Source organism: Muntiacus reevesi, chromosome 1 (assembly GCF_963930625.1).
Source record: "Muntiacus reevesi chromosome 1, mMunRee1.1, whole genome shotgun sequence".
Lineage (NCBI taxonomy): Eukaryota > Metazoa > Chordata > Mammalia > Artiodactyla > Cervidae > Muntiacus > Muntiacus reevesi.
In genome coordinates, this window is record NC_089249.1 from 143,070,510 (window position 1) to 143,097,268 (window position 26,759).

At 36.7% G+C, this 26,759-nt stretch overlaps 1 protein-coding gene across 6 annotated transcripts in view; it reads right to left on the reverse strand.

Annotated features, from left to right (window-relative positions):
- Nucleotides 1-26,759, reverse strand: part of PATJ (PATJ crumbs cell polarity complex component) — a 358,862-nt gene that overhangs the window by 327,945 nt on the left and 4,158 nt on the right. For all 6 annotated transcript variants that reach the window (XM_065911864.1, XM_065911863.1, XM_065911866.1 and 3 more), the window contains exons 2-7: nucleotides 18,029-18,085; nucleotides 17,767-17,933; nucleotides 15,586-15,780; nucleotides 14,042-14,181; nucleotides 7,737-7,932; nucleotides 5,373-5,501 (exon numbers count right to left, since the gene is read on the reverse strand). In XM_065911864.1, coding sequence (XP_065767936.1) covers nucleotides 5,373-5,501; nucleotides 7,737-7,932; nucleotides 14,042-14,181; nucleotides 15,586-15,780; nucleotides 17,767-17,933; nucleotides 18,029-18,050 — 849 coding nt within the window. In that variant the 5' untranslated portion in view covers nucleotides 18,051-18,085. The remainder of the gene's footprint in view (nucleotides 1-5,372; nucleotides 5,502-7,736; nucleotides 7,933-14,041; nucleotides 14,182-15,585; nucleotides 15,781-17,766; nucleotides 17,934-18,028; nucleotides 18,086-26,759) is intronic.

Consider the following 26,759-nt stretch of genomic DNA (forward strand, 5'->3'; position numbering starts at 1 on the left):
TATCAAATAATTTCCCTATCCATGGAATTGACCCTAATGACATCCACTGATTGCTCATTGTAACTTGTTGTTCTTGTTCAGTCAATAAGCCCTATCTGACTCTTTTTGAGATCCCACCATGAACTGCAGCCTGTCAGGCTCTTCTGTCCATGGGATTTCCCAGGCAAGAATACTGGGGTGGATTGTCATTTCCTTCTCCAGGGAATCTTCTGGACCCAAAGATCAAACTCACCTCTCCAGCACTGGCAGGTTCTTTATCAGTGAGCCACCAAGGAAGCCCCCTCATTGTAACTATGTACCAATGAAAATTTTTTAAAAATTCATATAAATCAATATTTTTTCATTTCATTTACAACACTAGATGCAGTAAACAGTAAAATGACAAGTAAAGGCATTGGAGTCAGACACATCCAAGTTTATCCTGGAACTACTTTGGTCAGGGTGTAGGGCCACAGGTCAGTAATTGATCCTATGTAAATCTCAGATCCTTCTTTAAGCAAGATGGGGATAAATTCCTCTCTCGTTGAGTTGTAAGCAATAAACTCAATACTACATGTCAAAAGCTTTAGCCTAGTGTCTTGCTTACAGCCTTCTCAGATGCATCCATTTCTGATACTTCTATAGACTCAGGTTTTCTTTACCATATCCCCCAACTGACTTGTACACATGTACACAAAAGGAAATACAGGGGCCAAGGAACACATGTAAATCCATGGCTGATTCATGTCAATGTATGGCAAAAACCACTACAATATTGTAAAGTAATTAGCCTCCAACTAATAAAAATAAATGGTAAAAAAAAATAACAATAATAAAATAAAATAAAAAGACACTGACTTGCTTTTCTAACTTTCTGTTATACAAGTTTATATTCTTTAAAGAAAGTATTTAGTATTAATCAATCCCTTTAGCAGAATGTAAGTATCACTGTATGATCAATCTCAACCACATCTAATGAAGGACTTAAGACATTCATATTCCCTTACCATGAAGATAGCCATAGTCAACAGTGAGTATTAATAGTCAAAAGTATAAGTACATTTTAATGAAAAGCAATATTCCCTTTAATAATTTTAAAGCCATAATCAGGCTACACAAGCAACAACTCTAAAAATTTAGCAACAAAACACAGAATTAGTTGAAGAGATTTATCTGCCATTTAGCTGGGATGAGGAGGAGAGGAAAAGAGAATAATGCTCTGTCTCCTATATTTAGGTCTCACCATGGGCTTCCCTGGTAGTTCAGCTGGTAAGAATCTGCCTGCAATGCAGAATATCCTGATTTGATTCCTGGGTCAGGAAGATCCCCTGGAGAAGGGATAGGCTGCCCACTCCAATATTCTTGGACTTCCCTGGTGATTCAGACAGTTAAGAATCTGCCTGCAATTCGGGAGATCTGGGTTCTATCCCTGGGTTGGGAAGATCCCCTGGAGGAGGGCATGGCAACCCACTCCAGTATTCTTGCCTAGAGAGTCCCCATGGACAGAGGAGCCTGGTGGGCTATAGTCCATGGAGTCCCATAGAGTTGGACACGACTGAGGGACTAAAACAGCACAGCACATATTCCTTATATAAGAGAGCCAACAGCAATATTACTGCTAGAGCTGGCAATTACCTGATAGGCTTGGCCAACCCTGGACAGGTGTACACAAGAAAATGAAAACATTGGGATCAACTCTGTATAAGTAGATTTATACAGTAAATCTGCCACATGTGGGCTCAATTCTGACTCTGCCATTTTGAAGTTGTGTAGCTTTGGGCAATTTCTTAAGTTTCCATATCTATAATTTGGTTATAAAATTTATGACTGTTTTAAGAATTATACAAGAATACAGTATATTAGGCAGATAACAAAGTCTAGCATAAAAACTCACTTCTACATTATGACTCTGATGGGCACATGACCACTCCATTCTGAAGACCTGAAACAGTGACAATCCCTTCCAGAAAAGGATGAAAATCAGACCTGGGCTTTTACTAACAGTGCCACCAACGGAAAATCTGCACATCACATTCTTCTTGTGAAAATACATAATGTACATCAGTATTTAATAACTCAGATAATTCTTAAAGAAATTTATTTGATTTTGTTTAACTTGGTACTTTCTAAATTTCTTTGACCCTTTGTTCTTTAATAATAACCACTCTGCATCTTGAAAAATGCTATTCTAGCAAATAAGTCTATTAAAATTGCTAAAGAAGGGGGACAACGGGGAAGAGATGGTTGGAATGGCATCACCAACTCAATGGACATAAGTTTGAGCAAACTCCAGGAGCTGGTGATGGACAGGGAAGCCTGGCGCACTGCAGTCCATGGGGTCTCAAAGAGTCAGACACGAATGAGCGACTGAACTACACTGAACTGAAAGGAGGGGGGTTGAGTGGGAAAAGATGCCAAAATATTCCACAATATTTCATCTAAGTTGCTAAATTAAAAAAAAAAAAAAATTAAAGATTACTATTTGTTTCGGGCCACAGATGTGTTTTGAACACCCATAAAATGACCATTCTCAACCTTCCTGATCTCCTTTACACTCAAAAATAATTGAGGACGAAGGAATAGGGACTACAAAAGGTCATAGATCTTTGTGGGGGATGAATATGTTCATTATCTTGACTGTAGTGATAGATGGTACCATGGTTACACTTTATGTGTCATCTTGGTTAAACTCTGGTGCCTAATTATATAAAAATTCTACTTTCTAAAACAAACAAACAAAAAGTTGTGAGAAGAACAATATTCTTAAATTGTTACAAATCTCTTTAGTATCTGGCTTAAAAGATGACAGCTGAATTTTCATATTTGCTTCAGCCTTCAGTGTGTTGCAATGTGCTCTGGTTGAAGAATACAAAGAAAATTTGGCCTTCATCAGATATATATTTGGAAAATGGGAGAGTATTTCCATAGCCCTTTTAGCCTAATTCTTTGATAACACACCAAAACTTGACAAGTGATGATTTCTTAAAGATTAGTTGCAGTGTGGAATCTGAAACAACATCAAGTTTTCAGATAATGTTTAATTAAAATCTATTCATCAATCTTGAATTTTGAATGGATTTTTTTTTTACCTATATATTATTTTGCCATTCTATATATTGATCTTTGGAAAATACTGACTCATTGCTACGCAGATTTTCTAAATACTGACATATGATCAATACATTATTTAATGTAAAAAAATCATATTTATTAATAGCAGTAAGAATCTAATCAGAGAAATATTTTCCAAAATTCTAATTTTGCTTAAAAACTCAAATTATCATCAGTAACAAATCCTGTTAGCTATTTTCCTTTAAGTAACAGGCTTACTTCATTCAAGGAAACGTCTACCAGACAGCCAAGCCTGAATAATAATTTTTCTATCAGTTATTCTTGCAAAAATAAAAATGACATTCTAGATTGGCAGCTGCTGGGGAGGCAGGGTGCAAGGTGGGCAAAATGGATGAAGAAGATCAAAAGAAACAAAATTTCAGCTATAAAATAAGTAAACCATAGGGATGTAAACCACACCACGGTGACTATAGGTGAAAATACTGTATTGTATACCTGAAAGCTGCTAAGAGAGTAGCTGTTAAAAGCTCTTTTCATAAGAAAAAAAATTGTAACTATGTGGTAATGGATGTTAACTAGACTCAGTGTGGTGATCATTCCTTAATATACAGAAGTATCACATCATTATTCTGTACACCTAAAACCAAAATATCTCAAAAAAATTAAATCTCAAAAAATTTTGTGAATAAAGGCAAAGAATTAAAAAATCAAATAAATGTTAAAAATCAAAATGCTGTTCCATATTAAAAAGTGGCCAGTTTGTCTCACAAATGTTTTTCCTCAAGACAAACACCATACTTCAGTATATGGCAGAAGTGTTATACGGTATACTCCGTTCTGTAACGCAATATTAAAAAGACATGCACCTAAAGGTCAGACTTTACTTAAATTAGTTTTTATTGCACTTTTTTAAGTGAAACTGCATTTTTGTTGTTGTTGCAAGCACATGGTAAAGAAGAAAGCAACGGCTCCTAGTGCAGCTGGGTGCCATTGCTCTGATGCGTACAAAGGCAACAGCAGGCCTGGTCTACCACTGCTTGTTCGTCATCAGTGCAAATGTCAACACAGTGAAAAGGCTAATACATCTTAGTATTATTACGTAAGTCATTTTGATCTTATAAACCCCCTGCAAGAAACTCAGGGACCCTCAGGGCCCACAGACAAAACCCTGAAAGCCATTATGCTAAATAAATAAACTTAGCTGTTGAAAGAATAACAGGAATATTAGTAGCTCCACAGTTTGTATAAGGAGAAACAATCTCAACTAGAAATAGGGAACTGAGAAGCTTGCCTCAAAGCTATATGTGCACAGGAAGTTCATTTTTATTGATGCTTTATATGTTTTTTACTAATACTCTGTATGTCCACATTAACTGATACTTTTATGTTTATATATTTTTATCAATACTTTATATGAAGGGATAAATTTATATGTAACTAGCAACCCACTCCAGTATTCTTGCCTGGAGACTCCCAGGGACGGGGGAGCCTGGTGGGCTGCCGTCTATGGGGTCGCACAGAGTCGGACACGACTGAAGCGACTTAGCAGCAGCAGCCGTAAATCCTATGGACAGAGGAGCCTGGCAGGCTCCAGTTCACAGGGTCGCAAAAGAGTCGGACACAACTTAGCGATCAAATAGCAACAACAACAAAGATGTTAACCCATACAATTTATATGTCATACGGATTATCATGGATAGTCTATGTAGCATGAACTCATTATTAAGTAGCTTCAAATTTCTAGAGTGCTTTTTAAAAATTCAAGGTAGTACTTAACATTTTCTTCAATGGAAAACTAAGCAGAAATAGTTGATAAATTTTAAAATGGCCCACTTTCAGTTTAAACATTGCTAAATCATGAAGGGTAGTATTTTTATTTATAATGTCAAAAAATTATAATTCTAGTGAAATTTATCTCATGCAACATTGGGATAAAAGTTTGTAATCTTTGTACTATCTTAACATTTACACCCTTGAAAGATATGCAGAGAGAAACTAACATGGATACTCAGAGTGCAATTCCCATTAATGATTCCTTTCAATAAAAAATATTGTCTTTTGATAGAGTCAAGATGACTGTCAATCACAGCGCAAAAAAAAAAAAAAAACCATACACACACACCCAAAAATACTGACTTAGGAGCTTTTTAAAATAAAACAGAGTGAGTATATATTAACACTTATACAAAAAACATTTCTAGCTATCCTTAAGTTCTGGTCACAGAATCATAATTCTAGTAACCCAAGTTACATAATTACATTTTAAGCCATACAATTTAAATTGTATAAAACCAAAATTAAATCAAAGAAGGTCAACTTACTCGATCTGCTAATCCTCCAGGAACTATAGTTCTTACAACGACACCACTTGATTTTCCCCCAACAATTCCAAAACCTAATCCAGAGCCATCATTAATGAGCTCAACATCTTCAATATGGCCCCAACGAATCTACAAAGTAATAGCAAGCAAAAACCAAAGTGTTAGTAAAAACACATATATTCATTGCTTACCAATACAGATTAGAGTAACAGATACACACAAAAAAAATTAATATTCATTCATGTAATTAATCAAGTCAACTTTCTAGCAACTCAGATGAATTCTATATGATCAGAGATCCTCGTAATAAGGATTTTATAATCTGGTGGAGAGGTAAACTAAAACATAAGCAATTAAAATATAAGACAGAATATTGGATCATAAGACACTGTAGCTCCAAGCGTACAGAAACACACTGCCTCTCTCCCCTGTCTATGTCTGATACCTAGCACAGTGCCAATCACCTCGTTGGAACCAATAAACATGTGTTTATCTGAATTAAAAGAGAATTATAAAATATTATAAAGATGTAAGGGCTATAGAGACAAGAGGTCAAATCCAATGAAAAATTATGAAAGACTTCAAGGAAAAAAGGCAACCCACTCCAATATTCTTGCCTGGAGAACTCCAGAGGAGCCTGGCAGGCTATAGTCCATACAGTAGCAAGGAGTTGGACATGACTGAGCAACTAACACTTTCAAGGCAAAGGCAGCATTTTAATTGCTCTACAGAGAAAAAATACATTTAAGTAAAAGGGAATATTAAGAGCAAAGCTAGGCTTAGATAAGGAGAATAACTGAAGGTTTTAGAAGAGGAAAAAACAGGAGCAAAACAGTGGTTTAGAAAGATTAATCTGGCAGCAGTGTGAAGCATAAGATGGTGAGAAGGACAGAGTGACCAGAATGATTGAAGAGACTCTGAAGGAGAAGAAATGTAGACCCAACTGAAGATATTGGCAAAAGGATTATACAAATCAGACTAAAAGACATAAGCATTTTTCCTCTAACAGCAGGCTCCATCAGAAGTATACATTAAATTCACATAATCCACTTGCAGGGCAAAAGTCTACCCCTCAAGTCATCAGGACATACTTCAGTTCAGTTCAGTCGCTCAGTCGTGTCCGACTCTTTGTGACCCCATGAATCGCAACACATAATTAGTTTTTCTATTATACTAATTTGGAAAGTTATTACACAATGTTAAAAATAACCAGAGTTATCAGGAATATCTAATAGATTCACACCTGGAACAATATCTAGTATCCAGGAAGCAACGATGTTTGCTAAAAATGCCTGAGTTAGGGACAGCAGTTAATATTCTGCCCCATGCACTGTGCTTAGCTCTTCACATGCATTCTTATTTAAGCCTCACATTTAATGCAGTCTCATTTAATCCTCAGGACATCTCTGTAAACTAGACAACATCTCTGTGAACTAGACACTTTGTTATTACTTTCAAGCAACAGATGATGAAACTGAGGTGTGGAGAACTCAAAGCATCTGCCCAGCAAGACTCAGTTATGAAATAAGAGCTGGACTTGAACCCACCTTAGCCTGTCTCCAGACTCCTTATTTTTAACCACTGTGCTAAGCAACTTACCACTTTGTTCATTCCATTTATTAAGTAAATTGTGTTTTATAAATATTACTGATTACAATAGGGAAAATGTCTGTACATTAGTGTTGTGACCTTGCATTGTACCCAGAAAGTCTATTTTTTCTTTTTCCTACTGAATGAAAATTAAATAAATCAGCCAGCACTTAGTGTTATAAGAAAATAAGACTTATTAGATTGTGTTCTGAAGATGCAAGTCAAAATCTATGAAATGTTACAAAGCAAGTTTAAAGATTCCCAAGGGAATATAATCTTTTATTCTTTTTTAACTTTTATTCTTTTAAATTGTTCAGTACACATCCTTACACACACACACACACACAAAACTTCTGTAATTTTGCAGTATCCATAATCTAGGCATAAAAAATCCAATTTATAAAGATAATACTTTTAAAGCAAATAACCAAACCTTAAGATACCCATAGTAAATCTCTAATTAAAACTCCCAGATTAATTAGTTAAGTGATTACATGACCAAGGAACTCTTTCCACTACCAAACAAATTACACCCAATACTATAAATTAATACCTACATTAAATAATAACCTTAAACAAGGAGAATCAGAGGACACTGAAAAACACAACAAAAACTCTTCATGAACTATTTTGTTTAACATGCTAATGCTGTCTTTGGAGATGTAATCTTTCTTGAACTACGACAAGTAAAATGACATCTTCTAAATATCTTTACACTTATTAAAAACAAAGATATGATTCAAAATTAAGGATTTTTCCAAATTTGCAACTCACTGTGTCAGGCAGATTTGCATCAGGTAGGCTGGTAGAAATGCTGCTTTTTGTGTGGACTGGCTCCCTGGCCACGACTAGGCACAAAGATCCAGTGGTTTCTTGTAACAATGCAATTGCTTGCTGGTGGGAAATGTTCTGATCCAGTGGTATGTGATTAATAGCCAATATTTGATCATTTTCCCTTAACCTTTGATCCCTTGATGACAGAAGAAAATATTAAGTGATATAACAGCCAGATTTTTCTAACTTTCTATTTTATATTGGACTATAGTTGATTACAATGTTGTGATAGTTTCAAGTGGACAGAAAAGTGACTTAGCCATACACATACATGTGTCTATTCTCCCCCAAACTTCCCTCCCATCCAAACAGCCTGATTTTCAAAATGTATTATTCAAGTAGTTTATACCTTATGGTACTACTTCAGTTAATACAATTATTGAAATACTTAATTGCATAATGTAACAGAGCTCTTCAGAGTGCTTTACATCAAAGCACTTATTAGCTAATTAACCAATTAAGTAGTGGATCCCTACACACCACATCATTTTAAAAGCCATTTGGCTGGAAAATAAGCAAAAACAATGTATAGGGCCCCAGTGCTAAAGTTTTGCAAGTATAGGCATTGTCCTCATTGTGGCACCACCCCGTACCCCTGAACTCCTTCCAGTCTGACTTCTACATGTACCACATAGCGCTATATGGTCACCAACAACCTCCACTCTAGCAGATTCACCCCATCTCCATTGTCCCTTACTTCTCCAACATTTGTCAATAGAAGCCAAACTCTCCTTGAAGAGCGAGAGATTATTTCCAAATCTATATCTGAGCCCTTATCTTCTTCCCATCACCAATCCCCAGTTGCTAACCAAGGAAAAGGGGATATTTTTAAAAAGAAATTAGCAAAATCTTAAGGGAAAAAAGTGCTATTATAGTTAATATTTTTTAATTATTTTAATTGGTTTCTGCCATACATCAACATGAATCAACTACGGATATACATATGTCCTCAAGGCAAAAATACTAAAGTGGCTTCCCATTCCCACCCTTATGGCAGAAAGTGAAGAATTAAAGAGGCTCTTGATGAAAGTGAAAGAGAAGAGCAAAAAAGTTGGCTAAAAACTCAGCATTCAGAAAACTATGATCATGGCATCCAGTCCCATCACTTCATGGCAAACAGATGGGGAAACAATGGAAACAGTGAGAAACTTTATTTTCTTGGGCTCCAAAATCACTGCAGATGGTGACCACATCCATGAAATTTAAAGACAGTTGCTCCTTGGAAGAAAAGCTATGACCAACCTAGACAGCATATTACAAAGCAGAGACATTACTTTGCCAACAAAGGTTTACCTAGTCAAAGCTACGGTTTTTCCAGTAGTCATTTATGGATGTGAGAGTGGGACTATAAAGAAAGCTGAGTACTCAAGAATTGATGCTTTTGAACTGTGGTGTTGGAGAAGACTCTTGAGAGCCCCTTGGACAGCAAGGAGATCCAACCAGTCCATCTTAAAGGAGATCAGTCCTGAATATTCAAGTATCTAATAATACTGAACTGGCTTGCCATGCCCTCCTCCAGAAATGCTCAATATAGTTAATATTTATTGAGCACTTATTAGGAGCCAGAAGCTCTGCTAAATGCTTTACAGGCATTATCTACTTTATTTTTCACAATCACCTTTTAAAGTACTTAGTTAAATTTTACATGTAAGAAAGGGAGTTTAGCATCTTATCTAAAGATTCTGACTGTAAACCATACTCTGTAACTTCTTAAAGTGCATACCAAGAGTAGGATTTACTCTGGTTTACTATATATGACTTCATTATCTCCTAAACACCCCTCCTCCTCTACATTATCTCCACAGTTCCTTCTTATCTTTATCTCTCTTGTATCCACCCATCTTTCCTTTCTATTCTCAATGCAACCATCTAACTGAGATCCTTATCTAATACCTAAAGTCTGACTTGCAAAATTCCTCAAGGTTTATTTTTCTAGGCTCTCCTGTGCTGAATCTGCAAAGAGATCCAACCAGTCAATCCTCAAGGAAATCAGTCCTGAATATTCATTGGAAGGACTGATGTTGAAGCTGAAACTCCAAAATGTTGGCCACCTGATGCAAAGAGCTGACTCATTTGAAAAGATCCTGGCACTGGGAAAGATTGAAGGCAGGAGGAGAAGGAAACGACAGATTATGAGATGGTTGGATGGCATCACCGACTCGATGGATATGAGTTTGGGTAAATTCTGGGAGTTGGTGATGGACAGGGAGACCTGGCATGCTGCAGTCCATGGGATCACAAAGAGTTGGACATGACTGAGTGACTGAACTGAACTGAACTGTGCTGGTATTCCTCATCTCAAAAGTATATAATGACTGTCTATGGTTGTTGGCCAATAAGGAGAGTCAAAGGAAAGAATTTTGTCATGACTGTTTCATAAAAGAACTTCTTTAACCTTCAAAAGTAAAAATCTCTCTGAGAAGGGATTCATCTCAGAACAGAGAAGTATAATTCATAAATTTAGAATTATGAAAATTCCATTATATCACCCTTATGCTTTTCTCAGGTCACAGCAGCAGATTCAGCAAAACTTCATCAAGGACCAGAATTCGGTAGCTCCTGACCTCTAGGACACAATGTAAACGTGACTGGTATTCAAAGGCCACTACATTTGGCCCCAAAGTACTCTTCCAACTTGGCTTCCTTTCTATATAAACCCCTTTTCCAACTATCCTGATCTACTCTTTCCCTCTCAAACATGTCTGGTATTTCCTGCTTTTGTGTAAATGGTTTTCTCTATCTCTAATGCTCTTCCACTCCACTCTCCAAATTCAATCCACCCTCCATGTTGCAAGAAGTGTCATTGCCTCTGTCTCCTGTCTCTTCATCACTCATCTCATTATAATGATGCTCTGAGCTATTTGCTTACCACTCACTGAGCATTCATCTTTACTAAGTATGCTGTCCACAGAGTACCTACATCCTTCCCTACTATTTAAGTTTTCTGAGAAGAGGGACTCATATGTTTTATACTCTCCTTTAGAACTAACAAATTGGGTATTTCAATTTTTGATGCCAAAATTGTGGGTGGCTCTTACAATAAATAGGTCACATTGCATTAAAAACGTTGCTTATATATATCCTTTTATTACTATTAGGAAAGGCTTATGTTATATTAGAGAATAAGAATATGATATAAAATTGTACGTACTTTAAGACCTTGTCTTTATAAAAAGAAAATGTTCTAGTGAATTTCTTGACAGTCCAGTGATTAGGACTTAGCGCTTTCACTGCTGCGCCCTGGGTTCAATTTCTAGTTGGGAAACTAACATTATGCAATTGACATGGTGCAGCAAAAAAAAATTCCAGTGTGTTTCCTACAGTTGTCTTAGGGTAGTCAAAGTCCAGGAGGTTTCTGGTATGTAGGAGGAGGAGTTAATATATTTCTATTTTTTATATTATAGCCATGTATTACTTTCAAAATGATTTTCATAATTTTGAAATATATACATATTTTTTAACATATATGAAAATGTTGCTTGTGAACTCCTCCCTAGTCCTGAAGAAATCTTTTTTTTTTTTTTTTAAGGAACATTTATTTTTAAATATTACCACCCCAGGACAATATCCAGGAATCACCTTCCATTTTCCTATCTCCCACATCCTCCTTCCTCTAACTTCTTCACCTAAATTCCTACTCACAGCTTATTCATTATGGGAAATTTCTTAATTAATCCCAAATGAATGAGTTGCTCTTGAATCTCTTTGATCCTGATATATTAATAACTCATTTTGCAATAAGTTGGTCCTTAATTTACTCACACTCAAATTTTCTATTTTCTGGAAATCAATTCTATTTTAATCTACCTTTTCCTCTACCCAGTAGACTTCCAGGACATCTCATTTTTTTCCAGTCAGTATCTGCCTAGGGAATATAAACTTAACCCAAAATAAACTGCAGAAGTCTTCTGGAAAATATTATTTTGATGCATTCTAAAGCTGAACTCATTTTACTTCTACTATTATTTATAATTTAACTGTCTCATACTATATACACAAATGAATTCGCACTTTTCATTCAAGGTGAGACCAGTTCTTTTCTGTCCACTGCAACATTCAGAAATAATGGATTTCCATGACTTCAAGAGCCAAAGGATGTTCAGTAAGCTCCACAGTTCTATGTGGAGAATCCTCAGAAGAAAGAAAGACCATTTAAAATGATCCAGAAGGTCCTGCATGGCTGGCCTCTACCTCTCTCTAGTGCCTTCTTATACTGCCTTGCACTAAACTCCCACATCAGATAAACACCAGACACACTCTTAAGATAGGAGTTGCGTTCCACCTCTTCTCAGGGCTACAGGTAAAGTGTCGATTCCTCTCCCCAGCACCTTCTGCCCAGCACCTCTGGAGACTCCGCTGTTGCCTCTCCAATTTCCTTTAAGCACCACAGCTTCCAGGAAGCCCCCTGACTACCAAGCTGTGGTGACAAGTCCTTACACACTCAAATATGAAACTACTCTTTTCGGAAGCGCTCACCTCAAACTGTACTTACAGAACAATTAGTACAGAGTAATTGAGACGTAAGAATGGGCCACAAAATGGTTAACAACATTGAAAATACACTAAAACCACTGAATTATATATCCCAAAAGGGTGATGCTTACATTATGTGAATTATATCCCAATAATGATTCTTAAGTCAAAAAAAATTAAAAAGAAAACCTGAGCCAATCAAAGTTAAGTAGGCTTTTTGTCAAGGGACTTCATAGCCTTAAAGAAGCTACTGTCAAGTGACTCTAAGTCCAGTTTACCCTGAATTGCCTAGCTTTGCCAGAACAGTCCTAATTATACCTGCTGTCTCCGTGTCATATTAATAGCACAGTCTCTTACTCTCCAAAATGTCCCAACTTGGGCAATAAATTATATGATTATCCTAAGTATGTATATCTAATCTCCAAACACAGGGTTGAGTTTCTTTTTTTTTTTTTTTTTTTAGTTTCTTAAATATAACCGACTACGGGACCTCACTGGTGGTCCAATGGTTAGGAATCCACCTGCCAATGCAGGGAACACAGGTTCGCTCCCTAGTCTAGAAAAATCCCACATGTTGGGGCAACTAAGCCTGTGCACCACGACTACTGGGCCTGTGAGCTCCAGGGCCCATTTTCTGCAACGAGAGAAGCCACCACAATGAGAAGTCCATGCACCCCAACAAAGAGTGGCCCCTACTCGCCACAACTAGAGAAAGCAAAAATTCTTTAAGTGTAATGGATGAATATATCATGGTGTATTTGTATAGTTGAATACTATACAACAATGAAAATGAATGAACAGTGCTACAATCATGTTGATGAATTTCACAAATGTAATATTGAATAAAAGAAGCCAGATGAAAATAAATGCATATTATAAAATAAATATATAGCTGACTACTGCTATAACTCCGCAGAACAAACTTTAGGAAATGCTCCATTAGATTGTAGAATAAAGGTAGAAAGGTCATAAAAATCCATCATTTCTGAATTTTCAGTTGAGATTAGAACTGATCCCCAATATGTAGATAACATAAATCCAAAAATATATTATTGACAGAATTTTCTGTAATAGTTATGTTCCTGCTACTAGCTTTCTAACAGGTAATAGTAACACTAATATATCTTTTTAAAAAGTAATAATATAATGAATAGTGTGCTTTTTAAATAAGAATAAACTAAAGAAAATCAAGTAGAGACAAAATACAAGTCTTACACGTAACCCTTAAAAAGATAAAACTCAGGCACAAGTGCAGAGGGGGAATCACATAGACTTGAGGGATTTTTGTTGACAATAAGTGAAATAAACAGCATGTTATGACCAATAAAGAAGTTGTTACAATCTCAAGTTTAATAAATAATGTAATATGTAGAATGTAAATTTCAATATGCCCATCTTACTGGTCAAACCATTCCTGTATCACATTCAGTTGTGAGAGAGTGTGATGGAATGGAAAGAACATGAGCTTTGTCACCAGACAGTCTGAGAATCACATCATGGTTCCATCATTAATAGCTCTGTGACTATAGGGAAACCACTGAACGTCTCTGAACATTCACATCTATAAAATGGAATAATGATACTACTAGCTAGACTGACACCACAAGTATATGTGAGAATATCTGCAAAAGGCCTGAAAAATGCATAAGAAGAGGAAAGCATTAGCTGCTATTGTTAACTGTTCTGGTATGACTAGTTTCTTACTCTCCTTAATGTTTTTCAGAATTGTTAGAAAAAAATTAGCAAAAAGCAAAATGAACACACTTCCTCACCTGCCAACTATACTCCCTGGCTGCACTTCCTTCACGAAGATGTTGACTTCTCCCAGATTTTGACCTCTAAGGGCCACCACACTGAATCCAAGGCCTCCAGTTGAGGGCCGTTCTATATCTATGTATTCGATTTGTCGGCCCTAATGAAGGGGGATTTAAAAAAAAGTCAATTAAGTTTACATTTAACCAACCTGCCCATTCTAAGGAACTAACGTTTCTATTTTGTAAATAGCCCCCAAACAGCTTCTCTTAAGTCATTTCTAGGAAACCAAATAAACTCAGCATTTCAGTAATAATTTATTTATTTTGGGAAATTCTCTCACTTGATTATTTTCAGTAGAACATAAGGGGGCATGTGCACTGTTCTGCAACCTCAGGGAATTGGAGAGATATTTTCACACTTCATTCACAGTATGAGATGAATCCCAAGCCAGACGAAAATTCCTGAGAAAAAAATGTCTTTTCCCATAGTAAATTCTAAATTACTTTTTATAATGAATTTCTCTAAATTCTCTTGAAGCAACATATTCTTATTTTTAAATTAGAAAAGCAAACTAGACTTATCAAAAAATGTTCTTGTGTTAGACCTAAATCAGAATCAGCTGCATTTTTTAGGGTTCTGTTTTTAATTCTAATGTGATAAATTAATATTTTATTAGGTTAATTCAAAAGATTACAGAAAGGCCACCATTCAAATGGGGCTACCTGTGACAAACAAGTATTTTATTGCTTTGGTGAATAATTGCATTTATAAGAACTTCATAAACATAATCAACTAATAAAAGCATCACATAAAAATAATTACTAGCCAAATTAAGAGGACAGAGCAATTAGATCAAAAAAGGAATTAGGTGTAGAACATTATTTAACTATCACACCTTAAATAGATTCTTTTTAACTTTCAAACTCAAGTTTCATTTTTTAGGGTACTTGTTAGAAGGCAAGGTGAATAAAGGAAATTAGCACATCTAAAAATTCAACTGTCACTCATTTGATTTTAATAGATATTAAGGATGAAATGGGATTACTCTTTCAAATGTTTTCCTAGATGTTCCAAATTATAATTTTCCAAATTACATTTGGATTTTATATATACTATAAATTATATATACTAGATTTCCAAATTATATATACTAGGTTTTCCAAATTATATTAGTTCTAACTCCCATTGATTCTGTTTTGATATAAAATTAAAAATAATTTCAAAGGAATTATATCACTTCAGCAGACATATTATTTTTCCTTCTATGAGCAAAACTGTGAGAATCTCTTTCCTTACAAGTGTACAGATGTGCCAGACTGGAGTCATTGTCTTAAAAACTATCCTCACCATGCACATGGATATTTTCCTCATGTAATTTTAAACAAATTTCCAACTCATAGATTAGAAAATAGTATCAACTCCTCCTAACAATATAAAAACACAAGCAAACAAAACACAGAGTAACACATTTTAGAGGCAAAAAATGTGAGTGTATGTTTCTTTTTTAACCTCCAACAAGAGAAATAAAGTTAAATAGTCCTCTGACAAGACATAACTTTACCTGGGCCATCTGTTGTACGACTGAGTTAAAATCTTCATTTCCTGACTTTGGAGGCCAAGAAAATAACCCAGATACAGTCAAGTTATTAGAGGACCTGTGGGCATTCCCATTAGTAACGGCACCATCCGTGAACACCAATAACCCTTTCCGAGAAAAATCAAAATTGGCTGAACAATCTGAGGGTATATGGCTGAGCTGTTGGAGAAAAAAAGAGAATTATCAACAGAAACCTACAGACAAGAAGTATTTCTATTTATTAAATGTTATATTTTATCTCTCACATGTATAATGGCATGCTAAATATATACATGTGAAAGAAATAAGATACAGATACATGAATCTGTGTTTATAAGGCTATAAATGTTTTATTTAGTATTATACAAAATGTTTAACGTGTTCTCATTTCCTGCCTTCTACATACATAGCATGTAATATAGCTCATTACACTTTACACACACAGACATGTCCAGTCACATAAACATGGATGTAAGACCCTGAGCCCTTCTGCATTGATCTATACATTTCAGTGGCTCAGTTGGTAAGGAATCTGCCTGCAATGCAGGAGACCCGGGTTTGATCCCTGGGTCAGGAAGAGGCCCTGGAGAAGGAAATGGCAACCCACTCCTGTACTCTTGCCTGGAGAATTCCATGGACGGAGGAGCAGGGCAGGCTACAGTCCATGGGGTCGCAAAGAGCTGGAGGCAACTGTGCGACTAATTTTCACTTTCATACATTTCCATGTGGGGAAACACAAAAGATATGCCGGTAGTATATCCAAAGATAACTGAGCATTTATTAAGTGCTTGCTATAAGTAAAGTACTATACCAAAACTCTTATACAGTATATCATTTAATCTTTACAATAGCCCTAGAGATACTCTTATTTCATTTTGTGAACATGGAAGCTGAACCACACGGGGATTAAATAACCTGCCCATTAGTAGCAAGTGTATTGCAGAGCCACTTAGACACGAGTGGGGAAAAAAAGGTGGGGGGATTCAGTAATTAAGGAAAAAGGAAAAATAGAGGTTAATTTTAAAAATATCATTGGCTAAGGGACTTCCCTGTTGGTCCAGTGGTTAATATTAAGACTGCACTCCTGATATAGGGAGCATGGGTTCAATCCCTGGTCAGGGAATGTAAATCTGTCATGCCTCATGGTGTGACCAAATTAATTAATTGACTGATTTAAAAATATCACTGGCTGATACAAGTACCAACACAGTGGAACAAAGGAAATATCAAGAACAAGTGTCATAAGACTCACAGAAAAAAATCAACACCCATAAAAACTCTATGAAAACACAGATAGGGAAATCACATGGATTTTATAGCTGAATGAATAAAATATGATTATTTACATAATAACTGCACACTAAATAAACATAAAAGATTGTTATTATGATGGAGCAGTTGCTTAAGTCCAATTTTAGTCCAGTATGAGTGATAGTTCTGTAGTGATCTTTCCCAACCTCTATTGCCACCAACAGCATTCACTGCTGTGATGTACTCATTCCATTATCAGAGAATATAGAAGCTTCAATATGGGGAGTGCTAAAATTCTGGTATAAATTTTGATCTAGGGAAAGTAATTCACAGAAAGACATATGTGCAGAATTTAATCCTTAGTTAGTTATAGAAAAATCACTTGCTAAATATTTATGGATAGGCATTTTGGTTTATCAGCAAAAAGCATTTTTTTCCCCAAATTTTGTTAATTCTCACATAACAACTCTGCTATATTATCTTCAACTACATTTAAAATTCTGCCCATATTTAATCTATAAGATAGCTACTATTCAAGCTCAGCTTCTAGAACAGATGATTTAAAATCAATTTGCGATCCCTGACCCCAAAATAGAACAACCAGGAAAGTAGGTAAAACTCTTAATTGACATCACTCCAAGCAGAGGGGCTATGTGTCCTGTAATTCTGAAGAACATGTTGAGAATTTTCAAAGCATCTGAACTTTACATAAATAAGTATAAAAACCAGACTCCAAAGCCAAACACAAAACTTATTATCAACATTTTTAAACTATCTATGCCAATGCTACCTGCACACAAGCCCCAATACAGACTCTCTGCGGAATTCAGAGCAGACTGTTTGTATCTGTCTCCGTCTATCTTTCTTTGTTGGTTTGAATAATAGCAACAGGTAAAATCTTGATGGGTAACTTACTTGCCCCTTCAGTTGCTTGATGGACTGTTGAAGTGTGAGTATCTGGTTGAAAAGGGGGCTCTTTAGTGTCTCATAAAAGAGACAGAGCTTTTCATTCTGCGAAGTGTCACCCTTCTCCTGCAATTTCATTTTCAAGCGATCAAGAACTTGCAGGACCTGCAGCTTATCTTTTTTAAGAAGGATAATGAGTACAAGTTAAATCCCATCTTACATTCCATTTTTGAATAATTAACTTAGTGAAAGAAGTATATATCTAGTTTACCTGTAGCAGGATTTTCAGGCATTTTGAATTACTGTCTTCAATCACTTTTAAAGAAACCTAAAGAAAAAATTGTAAATACAACAGAAAAATTACTTTCAACTAGCGTATACAATTCTACAGTCCTATAGAAAAGTCAAAGAAAACCTCAAGAACATTCTCCATCAAAAGATTTCATTCAAGAAGTTCAAATTAAAAGCCATACACAGCCACTAAAATGGCTAAAACTAGAAAGCAAACAGATCATTGTAAGTGGTGACAAAAATGTGAAGTAACTGGACTCTGACACATTGCTAGTAGGAACGTAAAATGGCACAAACACTTTGAATAACTATTTGACAGTTTTTTGGAAGTTAAACCTACACTTACTATATGACCCAGTACATTTCCACTTCTAAACACTCACCCAAAAGTGAAAATATATGCCCACAAAAGACCTATGCAACAATGCTCAGGGACTTCCCTGGTGGTCCAGTGGTTAGGATGCAGTGTTTCCACTGCCAAGGGCCAGGGTTCAATCCCTGGTCAGGAAACTAAGATCCCACAAGTTGTAGGATGTGGCCAAAAAGCAGCAACATAGCATTTTTATTTATAAAAGCCCCAAATCAGAAAAACCCAAATGTATAATAAGAGATTAAAAGATGAATCAATTAAGATATGTAAACAAAATAGAATATCCAGAAATAAAAAGGGAAAACATTACTGATACACACAACAAAGATGAATCTCAAAAACAGTGTTGAGGGAAAAGAAACAGACCAAAAAGGATATGATTGCCTGGGGCACAGTGGAAAGGAGTTGACTAGGAAAATATCTGAGGGAGCTTTTTTGGGGTGATGGAAATGTTCTTTTTTTTTTATGTCCTATGTTTTGAAAGGACTATCACTTAAACCGATATGTACATTTATTACAATTCATTGACCTACATATTTTTGTTATATTTTATTGTATGTAAGTTATACTTAAAAAAAGTTAATTTAAAAAAAAGAGAGAGAGATCCTAGGCTGGAAAAGAACACCCAAATAATGGATAAAGAAGATATTAGAGAGATTAGGGGGAAAAAATCCAAACTAGTTATCAAATGATAATCACCCAATCTGGCATTGTCCATGGATAATGTTTCTTTAATTCCAATGATCTGCTCAAACTAGCCTAAAATGTAATCAAAACTCAAAGAGTTAGGACTTCCCTGGTGACTCAAGGTAGAGTCCACCTCCCAATGCAGAGACACAGACTCAATCTCTGGGCCAGGAGGACCCCACGCGCCCTGGAGTGGCTGAGCCCATGAACCACAACCACCAAGCCTGTGTTCTGGAGCCCGGGAGCCGTGCAACTACTGAGCCCACAGGCAGCAACCACTGAGGTCTGCGCGCCCTCGAGTCAGGGCTCCGCAGCAGAGAAACCATGACAATGAGAAGTTCTCCCGCTGCAACTAGAGTAATCCCCGCTCGCCGCAACTTGAGAAAAGCCCGCACAACAAAGATTCTGCACAGCCAAAAATAAATTAAAAAAAAAAAAAAAAAAACTCAAGATTTTGGCAAACCCTTTCTCTGTTGAAAACGGCACTTTCACAGTGGTTAATTAAACAAAGAAAACAAAACAAAACAAACCACAGCGATCACTTTTACTGTGATACTTTCACATCACATACACTAAGAAAGTGTATCACTTTCACAGGGGTACACTGTTGTAAATAAACCATCTAAGAAATAGGAGCATGACACAGCATCACACTGTTCTTACATCATCTCTGAATACACTTCTGAACACAATCTTTATCTTCTAACTCAAGGTTATTAAGCAAGAAAGCATATTAAAAACCAGTAAGAGATGCTTTTGGCATTGATAAATGTTCCTATATTCCATTCAAATATTCACTGGATTCCATGTGAATAGAGCATCACAGAAAAACCTGTGATGTGCTCAGCATCTCAACTATGCAGCCCTTAAAACTACCCGCTGACAGGTAAATGTGAATGATGGAAGGGTAGTCACAACGGCACTGTCCTTTTCTGTGGCAGCACTTAGTCCAAGAGTGGACAAGAGCAGCTTTGTGGCCATTAATACTGTACATCGACCTCTCTGAATCAAAGAAAGCAAGCTAAAACTATGAAGTGCTACTTTTTATATTAGACTGGCATTTTCTAATAATAGCTTGTACCCCAGATGTCATAGAAAAACAGGTGGGAAAATAAATCTGCACAATCTTCTAGGAGAGCAACTGAGCAATATCTATCAAATATTAAATTCATACTCTCTTCTACCCAGAATATTAACTTCTGAGTGTCTCTCCTAAAGAAAGGAGAGGCAAAAAGGCACACAGATGATGTACAAGCACATTTGCTGCATTGCTTTTAACAATAAAACTCCTGGAAAAATTAATCTATCAAAATCAGTCATTAAAATAATGAATATGGTTGAAATGTATTGAAACAGGAATGAGTGGGTAATGGTTATCAGCAAGCCTGTGGCTCAATCCTTCATCGAGGGATTCCCAGATTGATGTCAGGCCTCCTCTGTGCAAACAAGCTAAAAGGTTTTAATAGATAACACAGTCTCTCATTTTAAAATGTCAGGAAATACCTGATCTGTCTTAATTGCTATTATAAATAATCTGAGAACATATGGATTTATAGAGCATAGCTGGCTGGAAGATGGGAGGTAATCACAAAGACATTTTCTATTTGGGAAATTAATGAAGTATAAATCTTGGGATTCCCCAAACCAAAGAGGCTTCCTTTAAGAAAATGCTTCTGTGTATGTTGTTCACAACTGGTCTGGTAACCCCAAACCAAACAAAAAATAATGTGTTCCTAGGTTGAATTTTACTCAACACATTAAAAATATCAGTAAAAGTCTGTTAAAAATCGCAGTAAAAGTCTGTTAGAAATACATTTATGAGTAACTTAACATTAGTCTATCTTTAAGGAGGTATTTTAAGCATGCTGATAATATGTCCTAGTATGAAACAGTGACATTCTTTGGAAGCTGTGTCTACTGGCTGGGTGCTCCTCCAGAAAGGAATTCTGTGCCTAGTTCCTGTGTTCCTCTTTCTTGCCTGTAACCTCGGAATCACGATTAAGGTTTGGTGCTGGGTAAGAGCTCTCATTTACAGGAGGGCAATTCAACCCTTTGTGTTAACACAGGAACACCAGCTAATCCACGCATGTGTGTTCAGTCACTCAGTTGTATCTGACTCTGCAGCCCCATGAACTGTACGTAGCTCGCCAGAATCCTCTGGCCACAGAATTTTCCAGCCAAGGATACTGGAATAGGTTGCTACTTCCTACTCCAGGGGATCTTCCCGACTTAGGGAATCGAAGCTTACACCTCCTGCATTGGCAGGCAGATTCTCTACCACTGCATCACCTGTAAGCCCCATTATCTAACAGACACATCGACTAAGGACAACAATAAGTTTCAGGATATATGAACTATTTTCTCCCTTTTTAAGAAAATAATATATATTGGTGTATGTATTGTTTTCTAGATTTAGAAAGATAGTCAATATAATAATAATGATAACTTAGGGGAAGAAGTGTGGAAGGGGAGATAAAAAATTAGACCTATACTTTATAAATACTAGGGCGATTTTTTTAATTTAAAAAGCATGTATTATAACTTGAAAAGTAAAAGTGACAAAATGGCTAAGACGGCCTAATGAGAGATCAAGATAGATATATAGCAAGAAAATGACAACACAAGAGGATGATTATATTGTAAGGCATATACATACAATAGCAAGGGAGTATACCGTATGCAAAATAGATGGGGAAACAATGGAAACAGTGAGAGACAATTTTGGGGGGTTCCAAAATTCCTGTAGATGGTGACTGCAGCCATGAAATTAAAAGACACTTGCTCCTTGGAAGAAAAGCTATGACAAACCTAGACAGCATATTAAAAAGCAGAGACATTACTTTGCCAACAAAGGTCCATCTAGTCAAAGCTATGGTTTTTCCAATAGTCATGTATGGATGTGAGAGTTGGGCTATAAAGAAAGCTGAGTGCAGAAGAACTGATGCTTTGAAACTGTGGTGTTGGAGAAGACTCTTGAGAGTCCCTTGGACTGCAAGGAGATCCAAGCAGTCAATCCTAAAGGAAATCAGTCCTGAATATTCATTGGAAAGACTGATGTTGAAGCTGAAAACTCCAATACTTTGGTCACCTGATGCAAAGAACTGACTCATTGGTAAAGACCCTGTTGCTGGGGAAGATTGAAGGTGGGAGGAGAAGCGGACAACAGAGGGTAAGATGGTTGGATGGCAGATAGCATCACCGATGCAATAGCCATGAGTTTGAGTGGGCTCCGGGAGTTGGTGACGGACAGGGAAGCCTGGGGTGCTGCAGTCCACAGGGTTGCAAAGAGTCAGACATGACTGAGCAACTTAACTGAACTGGACCATGTGCTCAGAGAAATCCTAAAAGGAGAGTGACTGCCCTGCCCATGGAAGTTTGGGAATGTTGGAATGAGAACACACGAGAGACCTCTCTCAGAAAAAGAATGGAGTATAAAAGCAGAGTGACCATTTGTCCTCATTTGCCTAAAATAGTCTCAGATTACTCAGCATCTTTATTAATAGCAATCCATTTCACTCTCAGAAGGGTTCCAGCTTGAATGACATATAGGGTGCCCTGAGTTAAGGACTTCTTAAATTTTAGTGAGCCTCAGGATCACCCTGAGGGATTGCTAAAACACAAATTGTAGGACCCACTCCTAGTGTTTCTGATCCTATACATCTAAGCCAAGTCCTGAGAATCTGCATATCTAACAAAGTTCCCCTGTAATCCTAGTGTGGCTAGTCTAGAGACCACAATCAGAGAATTACCACATAGAGGTATAAAAGTGCATGACTCTCAGTGAGACTAGTAACTAGCTCTGAATGAACTACTATAAGGCCTCTAAAGACAGCAGAAAGGGCAAAAAAGTAATTCAGACCAGTGTTACTACACATGTGGACTGTGGATTGATGCTTCACCCACAGAGATAAACACTAAAACTGGTACTTCAGCATTTAGAAACCATGGAATGTGGCAGTCATGTAGGTCTATTAAATTTAGTAATAATAAACACAACTTACATTGTGTTTATTTTTGTAATTTCCTTTTTCTAACAATTCATTTTTCTAATAATTTCATTAAAATGTCAGTCCTTGAAAGACTAGGAGAGGGGAACCCTAATCTTTCATCACTGAGTTTGAAAAGCACTGGTTCAGACAGACTATTTTGAGAGGGTCCTTGTAAATAATGCTAAGTAGACTACTCTTTATCCTGTGAGCAGCAGGAAGCAATCAAAGGCTTTTAAGTAGGGAAATATTGAGTCCAGATTTCTATTTAAAAAGGTAATTCTGGTAACAAGATAGATTAGTGGTCTTCAAACTTTTTGAAACACACATTCCCATCAGTTAAAAAATATGTTGACCACTCCCCTTACCATCATTATAAATATATATTACTATATTTACATGTTATATGTGTTTTAAAATATACATAAAATAGAAGCATCATGAGAGTAAGGAAAAAATAATAAAAAGCAAAATTTTATTACTCCTTTTCTTACTCTCTCAAAAGATCTTCCTGCACATTTTGAAAATCACAGTGGTCAATATCTTTCAGTAAGGATTCAGGTTAGAACCTGGTTAGCCATCCAGTCCTACGACTCATATTTATGAAAAGCTAAACTATGTCCACAGAACACACCTGGATAATTATCACAACTTCATGATGTTAAGTAGTATCTAGGGAAGGGCACTAGGGCTTTCAGAGTATATGAGGTCAGAAGGAAGAAATGCAATTACTGTATAACTGACCATCTAGGAAGTAGCATGTACACTGAATGGAACCCATGTTTCATTCATTTTATGGTCATAGGAAATCTCTGGCCAAAGAATTTTGACCTCTTTGGCCGGGCAGAGAAACTGACATGGCTTACAGCAAGGAATTTCAGCTGTAATGGTAAAGCTGAGTCTACCTTGTGGTAGACAGGCTACCTCCAATGGGTCAGAGGCCAGGCATTAAAATGCCACAGCGTGCTGCTGTCCTCAGAGCTGCACAGACTCCAGAGAACCAGTAGTCTATTATGCTTAACAGCTTCCACTCCATCATTGATCAAGAGAGTTTGCGCCATGAATTTTTCATGTCTGGTTCACTGTGGGATTTGATTGAAGGAAATTATTATAATATTGTGGCTTTTAAAAAATACCCATGCCCTTAGCCATTACCAATTAATGCAATATTTGAGAAAAACTGCTGCAGAGTTAGAAATTTAATTTGATTTAAATTTCTAGGTGGAGGAAACTTATTGAAAAGATTTATTAACTGCCTTAGTTCAAGAATGTAGGCCAATTAAGGACCCTGAGAAACATACTCTGCAGATTTCCAGTAGCACACAAGGCTGTAACTCCCTAAGACATCTATGTTTCTTTCTTAAATTGAGCAAGATATCTTATGTCTTGAAAATTTGGTTTAACAAGACATCTTATATTTTTATCTTAGAAAACTGAAAGAAAAGATCTCTGGCATCCTGTATAAGGGAAGCACAGGTAGTCAGCCTGTTACTGCAGGTGGAATCGGGCAGATCACAGTTAGACTGCATGTAACTCTTCAACGGCAATTCCCCAGAGCTCAAGGAAACTGGGGACTCTGAACAATCTAAATGCTATTAACTACAGATGAAGTCATGATTTCAGAGGTTATTCAAAAATTGGAATACATGAGCAACTTTAAATTTCTATTGCTTCCTTAGCAGAGCAAAGCTCAAGTTGTATCTAGTTGCCATGGTCATGTCTTCAAAGCTCAGTGTTTATGAGGTATTGATTAAATAGAAAACAAACTCTCCTTGCCAGGGAGTAACAATGGCTCTTCACTCAAACTACAGATAAACACACCTGCTGTCATCCTAATGTAGAGCCAAGACAGGTCTCCTAGCCTGCATCCCCATCAAACAGCAAAGCCTTTTCTAAACTCCTTAGATGTTAAAAAAAAAAAAAAAAAAATACTGTATTTTTGGCTGCCATCAAAATACCATACTCCTGGAATTTTAGAAACAGATGTATATAAATTCTAAAATGATCCTGATATTTCAGGGCCATGCGCCTAAGCCACAGGCAATGTTTAAGTCCACTTAATGTTGGACATTTAGGACATGCTGAAGTCAAAGCTGAAAGATTCCATGTTAAACCCAGAATCAGAACTGAAAACTAAGTCACTCTATCAGAATAATTCAATTAGATACAAACTAACTTTTCTCACGAAACAATCCATAGTTAACCAAAGCATATCAGTTTCTGCCTATAACCTGTCCACTGTGTATAAACAAAGTTAAACTATTTTATGACATGCTCTTTTTTCCTGTTGGTGGCAGTTTTTTTCCAATGGCCAGCAAAAAAAAATAATAATAAACTGGGCAATTTTCACTTACCGACCTCTGATGTGTAGCCAGTCACTCACTCTCTGAAAGAACCAGGCATTCACATTCCTCATTAATGGTTAGTTTCCACCTCAAATATTCTGTTCACTTCTTCCCACACTGCAGACTGTATGACCTTAACCTCTCCCAGAAATAGAGTCATGCCACATTTTGGATGCTTATGATACTCAAAACAATCTGAACAGATTGTGAAATAGGCCAAACTATTCCCTGGTGGCTCAGATGGTATCCACCTGCAATGGGAGACCTGGGTTCGAACCCTCGGTTGGGAAGATCTCCTGGTGGAGGGCATGGCAACCCACTCCAGTATTCTTGCCGGGAGAATCCCCATGTCCAGAGGACCCTGGCAGGCTACAGTCTATGGGGATGAAAAGAGTAGGACACGACTGAGTGACTAAGCACTTGCTTTAGACACCTTTCACACTAATGTTCACCCTTCTCTTGACCTTTTCCCAAAATCCATTTTATCTGTCATTAAATCAAGTAACTAGTTTTTGAGTGCCTACTATATACACTGCAGGATCATTCTGTATAATGTCTCATTTATCTTAACAATGTATCAACTTTTTGCAAACACAGAAAAGATCTTGCAATTTCAAAAACTAAGGGGAAAGCACTCTGAAAGGGTAATGACAGGAAGACTGCAACTGCCACTTTGTGGGGAGGGAAGGTCAACTGCTGAAGGCTTTTTCAGCAACTAGCTACTTCAAAAATGAGAGTCAGAGATTTCACATTCTCAAAAGGGAGGGAAAGAACATTTGTAAACTTGACCATCAACATTTACTTACTTCATCTTCCTCTCCTACCACACTCCCTCCTGGAGCTTCATTTCAAGTTCCAGAAAATAATACGGTGAGGGACTGCCTTTCCCATTGCAGAAGCCTTACCCAGGCCCTGTTATCAACGTCATGCCTGTCAATTAAGGGCTAGAGTTAAATGAAAACAGGTCTGTCTGTCTGTCTCTGAAACGCTGCAGACCTGGGCCTCAAAGCTATCTGCTAACCAGACGTGCACAGCATCAAAGCAAAGAGCAACACTGGTTTGGCTTGTTGTTTTAAGAGTAAGATTAGAGAATATATTAGAGAATGCTCATGGCAATTATACTATATGTTTATCCTTCAGCTTTATCTCAATTTTACATTTTTAAGATTTAGTCATGATGATATACAAGCTCCTTTTCATTCACTGTAACTACGTGATTAGTAGGAATTCATGATTCATTCACCTAATCTCCTGTTGAGCATTCCCTACTGGTCACTAACACAAACAAGGGATTAGAACTAAATATCTTTTTCGATAACCAAC